The 7922-nt window shown below is 35.2% G+C and overlaps 1 protein-coding gene and 1 long non-coding RNA gene across 4 annotated transcripts in view; one reads left to right on the top strand and one right to left on the bottom strand.

Moving 5' to 3' along the window:
• The window catches only part of smoc2 (SPARC related modular calcium binding 2), an 89360-nt gene that overhangs the window by 31559 nt on the left and 49879 nt on the right, over nt 1-7922 (bottom strand). For 2 of the 3 annotated variants that reach the window (XM_087279718.1, XM_087279719.1), the window contains 2 exons: nt 5387-5437; nt 4319-4390 (listed from right to left, as the gene is read on the bottom strand). In XM_087279718.1, the coding sequence (XP_087135844.1) occupies nt 4319-4390; nt 5387-5437 (123 nt within the window). Of the gene's footprint in view, nt 1-4318; nt 4391-5386; nt 5471-7922 lie in introns of all 3 variants that reach the window. The other variant, XM_087279717.1, reaches the window with a different exon arrangement.
• Nucleotides 1-7922, top strand: part of LOC141377058 (uncharacterized) — a 43637-nt gene that overhangs the window by 5874 nt on the left and 29841 nt on the right. The window contains exon 3 of the long non-coding RNA XR_015506350.1: nt 2777-2917. This is a non-coding gene — a long non-coding RNA (uncharacterized LOC141377058). The remainder of the gene's footprint in view (nt 1-2776; nt 2918-7922) is intronic.

The raw sequence follows: 7922 nt of genomic DNA, 5'->3' as shown, positions 1-7922 counted from the left end.
AATAGTGACAATCAGCCTTTAGACCTCAGCAAATCAGCGATAATCAAAACCATCAGCGTTCACCGCACTGCACTGACATTTTATTGATTGTAAATCAAGAGAGCTTTACAATCCAGCTATTCATGCACACACATCGACACACAAACACATATGGCTCTATTAAGAAACTCACAAATTTTCTAATAATGTCATCATAATTAGATCTGTTACCAGGGTCATGTCGTCATTTTTTCCCAGATGGGATTTAATGACATCTCTGTTGATTCTTTCATTAAATCAACATGTCAGGCAATTGCTGAGAGCCACAGTGAGCTGGATCTTCACAGAGAGCTGCTCAAGTGTGCAGTCGAGCAACTATAGCAACAGTTTTATAATGGTGCGTTCAAGTCAGACAAGGATGAAACATCAAGTTTGTAAAGTGAGTGATTTACAAGTTGTCAATGCAGAGGTGCGAATAGACATCCTGCGGCGCCACAAATGACATGATTCAAATTGAGCGTTTTTGTGCGTTTGACTTGCGAAATGTATAGATCATTTGAGTTGGAAAATCTGAACTTTAGCAGACTAAGGGTGCTTTCACATCTGTAGTTCGCTTCCTTTGGTCCGCACCAAGGGCAATAAATGATACATTGTTGCATCTTCTGCCGTCTTTGGGTCGTTTTCACACCACACTGCTGGCTTTGGTCCGAACCAGTTGAAATGAACCAAAATGCAGTCATCTGACAAAATCCACATCACTCATTGGCCAGATGTTGTTGGACATCTGCTTATTGATTGGTCAGAATTCACGTGCGGGAAAATGCCAATGAGCTCCCGCAAGTAAACAAAACCAGCAGACACAAAATGTCGCTTTTTATTATGGAGGGACGACTGTGCTGACTGATTGTATGCCTGCTTTAGACAAACTATACATTTCGAGAATGAAGCGTGGCCGGCTGGAAAACAGTGTTTTAATGCATCGCTCGTCACTTCAGGAGGAGACGTGAATTAATTTAGCTAAACTGCGACATGGTCATCTTGCGGAAATATTACCAACGATCCACCAGCTAATGTTTTCCCCTCTCCCTCTCTATCTGTTGGTAAAGCGCTGTCAACAAATATTTTTCCTCAATATCCTATAATGCACAGCACATCGGCCTACGGCAGCTTAATTGGTCCAAAAGGCGCAGTACTTTTTGCGGTTGGACCTGTTTTAGTACGAATCATATTCTCAACACAAACGAACCGCTCCAGGTTTCGTTTGAAAGCGTACCGAGACCACCTCTTCAAGCAGGTCTTGGTACGCTTATTTGGTCCGCTTTCGGTGCGCACTCGAGTACGATTGCTGCATTCTCACCTGCCCAAAAGAACCATACCAAAAGGGGAAACGAACTCTAGTGTGATTCAATTAAACTAAATAAGGCAGGTGTGAAAGCACCCATAATCTCTTGTAGGGGTGTGATTATGATGTAGCACCTGTTGTTGCTGTCCCGAAGGGAAATCCGCCAGCCGACACCAAACAACAGTTCATCAAATTGGGCTTGGCTCAGTCAGAAGCACCTCTGAAAGCTTCCACCATCCAGGTATAGTTTCTGAAGGAGTTGATTAACTTACAGAGCTTGTTGCATCTCTGAAAGGATCTAGTGGACTCGGCACCGAATTAATATACGCTGTTTTACAGCTTCCTTCAAGCACATAAAGCACAGCTACTCCTTCAGTAAAATCCATGTTAGCTATTTAGGAACAAAGCTAGAGTCAGTGGGCAGTCAGAAGTTTGTTTAATTTATAACTGTGCGTTTACACCTGATACGGATGAAGCATCAAGCACAGAGACGCGAATAGTGAGTAAACTCAAAATGTTTGTGTCTATTTATGAGCGAATAGCGCAATTAATTCGCACATGCCGCATCTGATGTGAACAGCATACTGAAAGATACAAATCTGTTTTCATGTGTTTTGCTTTCTCTTTCTGTTTCCTAAAAGTTCAATGCATACATCCTGCAGCGCTATTCACATGAATAATGCAGTGCAAGTGATGTGATATGCGCAAATGAAGTGGCACGAGTTGAGCATTTTGTGCATTTGACTTGCGAAACGCAAACCGATTGAGTTGTAAAATCTGAAATTTAGCACATTAACCAATCAGGAGCTTGCTCCTGTAAGAGCGTGATTATGAAGTAGCGCCTGTAGTTGGTGTCTCGAAGGGAAATCCTTTTGCTGACACCGAACAACAGCTTATCAAAATGGACTCGGCTCAGGTTATAGATCTCAATATCTATATTGATATAATATCTAGTTTTCTTAGCAGAAACATCCAAAAAACAGTTAAAATCCACATGAAATCAAAATTAATAATGCCGATTTTGCTAGCAATTAATCAGTGCAAGTTACTCCACTGAAAAAAAACTGTTTGTTTTGGTAATTTAAATAGCCACGCCTCTCCAACCGTTTGCTGCGAGTTAAATATGAGAGGAGGAGCACACACATAAAATCCTGCCTCTTACTCAATAGTCCAATAAATTTCCAGTACACACCGACTTTAATACTAACAAGTAATAGTGCCGCACATAGTACCACTAACCAAACCTGTCAACCCTCCCGTTTTTCCCTGGATTCTCCACTATTTTAGTTTTTTCCCGCTATCATCCTGTAAAGGTATTTTTCTGTATTTATCGTTCTCTGTGGGAATACACATTAAAATTAAAGAGCCGATCCTCCCTATACCCATACCGCCGAACCACCAGAGGAAACCCTTGCTCTTAAATGTGAGTCTGTTCTGTGCTTTAATTTTATTTAGGCCTAAAAACACTTTGCGTCCGAAGCCGCATTCTTCCATACTATACAGCACGCTAAATCCAGTATGCGAGCAGAGGAAGTGCGCATCCCATGCCCTGTGAGAGAATTCATGAATGGGAGTGAAGTGATGCAACTAACGCAGGTAGGTCACGTGACCATGACAAAATGGCGGATGTAGTACGTCTAAATTCCATTCATGCTTCTTACATTCATACTGTATAGAACATACTTTTCTAACGAAAAATTAGTACTTTAAAATTCAAATGTAGTACCTACTGAGTAGTAGGCGGTTTCGGACGCAGCCTTTGAAATAAATATAAAAACGGCAGGATTCCCTTTCCTTTTTATGACAGCAGCCATCACCCCTCCTATGCAATCCTCAAAACACTCATATAGCAGTGCGTGACTGTCAGCTGACAAGCTCCATAGTGATAAATCGACACTGTTTTCCAAATGGATTCTGTACATGGGATTTGAAGCAGAGCAAAAGTCTGGGTTTTGGGTGCATGGTTGAACAGTCGAATACACATAATTAATGATAATAACATCTAAAGCAGTGCTTAATTTGTGAATTGCGAAGTCCTGGAACAGATCGGGGTAACGAATCCGGCATGTTACCTGAAAATGGAGTGGGGTTGTTGGATGGCCGAGGGTTGTCGTGGAGAAAGACGAAAGTGAAGAGTGGAGGGTTGTTGCAGACAAAAGTGAAGAGGGTTGGGGAGTCGCAAAAAAGAAAGTGAAAGTGAACATCGGATGGGGAGGAGAGGGCGGTTGAGGATGGGGATCGGTAAAATAAGGTGGCGGAAAAGATTTCAGAGGTGCCAGATCTGGCGTGTTACAGCACAAATTAAGCCCTGATCTAAAGATGTCGATCTTGTTTTTTTTTTTTTTTTTAAACACAACTAATTTTGTCCTGAATAAGCATAAAAAGTTAGACAAGCAATCGAATGCTTTCATTATAACTTCAGATATGTGCATTTTTAAAGTGACACCTAATATTTAATGCAATCAAACGGAAAACCCAAATGAGATTCATTCATTGCTCTTTAATCAGAATGTGTACGTTATACAGTGAAGAAAAGATCCATGATATTTGATAACTTGATTCTATTTCTTTATAATAGCTATTCATTTTAATATGCTAAACTGTTTGCTAATTTAATTGCTGCTAATGTATACTATTTATTTTTTTCTTTTGTGAATAATAATAATAATAAAACATATTACTGAATGTTATTAACAATGAAACAGCTCCAGAAGAACATAATTAGTCATTTAGAAATGTTTTTAAGGAGGGGTTATCCCTTATTATAGTGGGCATTTCCCTTATTTTCACATCCCAAGGTTTACTGGTATGCCATTTTCTGGTGTGAATTTAGCTTAGCGCTTAATATTTAGCTAGAAGTAAGCTCTACTAATCTCAGTATGTGTTGCTTTAATACCAAAACTGAGAATGTTTCACACATTATGTTTTTCTGTACCAAATCCAGTGCAGCTGGGTTAGCATTTAAAAGGCAATAACAGATGTTTGTTGGTAACTCACATTGTGTTCTGGTCCTGTTTTGTCGACTGCGGACCTGCTCTGACCAGAGTGTAGGATACTGAGAGATGATGTCTAAAACACACACACAAATGTACAAAACATTAGTTCTGCTCCAAACCCTACTGAGAAATGCATTTAAACCCTTATAAAAAATACTATAGTAGTTTATTGCAAATTATATACAGTTGAAGTCAGAATTATTAGCCCCCCTTTGATTTTTTTTTCTTTTTTAAGTATTGCCCAAATGATCTTTAACAGATCAAGGAAATTTTCACAGTATGTCTGATAATATTTTTATTTCTGAGAAAAGTCTGATTTGTTTTATTTTGGCTAGAATAAAAGCAGTTTTTAATTTATTTTTTCCGTTTAATTAATTTAATTTATTAAAAACTCATTTTAAGGTCACTTTAAGCAATTTTTTTTTCTCGAAAGTGTACAGAACAAACCGTCGTTATAAAATAACTTGTCTAATTACCCTAACCTGCCTAGTTAACCTTAATTAACCTAGTTAAGCCTTTAAATGTTACTTTAATCTGTATAGAAGTGTCTTGAAAAATATCTAGTCAAATGTTATTCACTGTTATCATGGCAAAGATAAAAGAAATCAGTTATTAGAAACGAGTTATTAAAACTATCATGTTTAGAAATGTGTTGAATAAAATCTTCTCCGTTAAACAGAAATTGGGGGAAAAAATGGGGCGAATAATTCAGGGGGTCTAATAATTCTTGAACTGTAGCTTTTGAACCATACTATAGTAAAGTGTATTGTACTGTATATTATTATTAGTTATATTATTATAGTTATAAATAATGAGGATCTTAATTTGCATTTTTTTCTTTTTTGTAGCATGTGTTTTCTTAAATTGCTCGCTCGGCCACTGTACATTTCTCTCATAGGCAACTGAATCAAAAGCTCTGAGACAATTGAAAAATACAAGCACACTTCTGTAATGGAATCAATCAAATTACCGCAACTGATAAATTCAAGTATTTTACTATAGTATTGTTCAAAAACACTATTTACTATCAATTACCATGGTATGTTTTTTAATGTGAGAAAACACTCACCTTCCTCGTCAACCGACGGCTGCGACTCCACTACTAAAACCGTCGACGGATCTGCGTTTAGAATGGAGAAGATTTGCAAGGAAACTACAATTACAAGTGTCAGCTAAACAGTCACATCTCATGAGCCTTGACGCATTTGCACATTGCCCGGCCAGGACAGGTTAAAGGTGTAGACAAACAGACAGACAAAACAGAGAAGAAAGAGGATAAACTCAAGAACACAATCAGGCAGAGAAGATGGGAAAGGAGGTTAAGTGGTTATAATCGACTCGCTGAAAGAAAAATACAGTTTAAACAGTCAATATCTTTGTCGTTATACAGAGTGTGGTCAAATATTGATTTCTGCAAATGGATGGAGTAAAAATGGCTGTAAAAAGTTAAGATTGAGTAAGTAAAAATTAAATAAATCAGCAACATAATGCAGAGGTAAAGTAAAGATTGTTTTGAGTTTGCAAATAAATGGCAAATGTGTGCTGAAATAAAATTTGAAGCAAACAAGCAGAAACTTAGACAACACACTAATGTTTGTTTTATTTACAAATTATTTATTTATTACAGAATTATGCTTATAGTTAGATGTTTCTCCTTTTATAAAAATATTAGCTTTAAAACAGAAATATAAATATCAAACTTACAGATTTTATTTTCCCTTTTCTGTGACAATGCATTAAATTAAATTAAACATACATTAAATTAAATTAAATTAAGTTAATTATTTGATTGAAATTTATTCGTAAATTTAGGCCTTTAATAATTAAATTCAATAATAAATTAAATTAAATTAAATTAAATTAAATTAAATTAAATTAAATTAAATTAAATTAAATTAAATTAAATTATATTAATTCAATTCAATTCAGTTATAATATTTATGGCAATATATTCAGCCTTCAATAATTAAATTAAATCAAAATTTTTAATGGCAATGCATTCTTAAATTTAAGCCCTAATTAATTAAATTTAATAATTAAATTTAACTTAAATAAATCAAATTGTAATGTTTAACAAAAATATATTCTTAAATTTAAGCCCTAATAAATTAAATTAAATTAAATTAAATTTAATTTAATTTAATTTAATTTAATTTAATTTAATTTAATTTAATTTAATTTAATTTAATTTAATTTAATTTAATTTAATTTAATTTAATTGTAATATTTAATTGTAATATTCGTAATAGAATACATGCAAACACACACACACAAACAGAGTGTTTGTATGATGTTTATGTGTGCAGATGGGGATAAAGGAAGATCTCTAGATGGGTTGTTGCTAGAAGGGATACTTCTGCGTCTTGAAGTTAATGAGAATTATTTATATTATTTATTAAATTACCCATTAAATTGTATTTTAGTAACCACTACCCCTGCCCCAACCCTAAACCCAAACATCACTGTAATGTAAAAACAGTAAATTTACTGTTTTTATTTATATTATTTATTAAATTACCCATTAAATTTTGTTTTATTAACATCTACCCCTACACCAACCCTACACCAAACCATCAGACTAATGTAGAAGCAGTAATTATACTGTGTAAAACTAATATTATTCATTAAATTACCCATTCAATTGTATTTTATTAACATCTACCCCTTCCACAACCCTAAACCCCACCATCACACTAATGTAAAAGTAAAAGCAGTATACAGAGTATTATTCATACTAGTTATCAAATTATCCATTAAATTGTACTTTATTAACGTCTAGCCCTACCCCAAACCTAAACCCAACTATCAGACTAATGTAAAAACAGTCAATAATCAAAGTATTATTCATATTAATAATTAAATTACCAAATAAATTGTATTTTATTATCATCCACCCCTACCCCAGTTCTAAACCCAACCATCACTGTAATTTAAAAATATTAATCGTTGTTGTACACTATCACAATAAAAGTTTTCTATACTGATGTGAGTATCCACAGCTACAAGGAAAACAGTGTGCATCTAAGAAAATCTTAAAGGCAGGTGCTCGATCAAGTCAAATGCAATAAAAAAAAAATAAAAATAATCAGCACACTGCCACTTTAGCTCTTGAAAGGCAATTAAATTGGACAACGTTTGGACCTACGAGGCCTTTTGAGAGCTAAAATGGCAGTGTGCCGATTTTTCTTACTTTATCCACAGCTGTATCCCCTCTAGACTTTACCCTGCAGATGCTTTGGCCACAGGAATCTGAAATGCTGAGAGGTGTGGTTAACCTCAGCAGGGTTAACTCATTAGAGGGCAGGAGACAAACTGCCCCTTCTCTCTCTTTTTTTTTTTCGGTATGTGTTTTTCTACCAGCATCTTTGGGAAACGATTGGGGAAAACCACTGTCAGCACTCTGATGAAGTGATAAAGCATTGCGGGATCACACCATGTTATTTATATGACTCTACAGTTTCAGTCAAGCTTAACACATCTATGCTTTTGCTTTTTATTTGATAGCACCGACAGGAAAAAGTACACAGTTAAAAGGCTGGGTTCCACTCAATTCCTTCATGTTTTCCCAATACAATTAATTAAGTTAACTAGTTAAGATTTTAGTA

This window comes from Danio rerio, chromosome 13 (genome assembly GCF_052040795.2).
Source record: "Danio rerio strain M-AB ecotype USA chromosome 13, GRCz13ab, whole genome shotgun sequence".
Classification (NCBI taxonomy): Eukaryota; Metazoa; Chordata; class Actinopteri; order Cypriniformes; family Danionidae; genus Danio; species Danio rerio.
The sequence above is the reverse complement of the archived record's forward strand: the minus strand, read 5'-3'. Positions and strand labels throughout refer to the sequence as shown.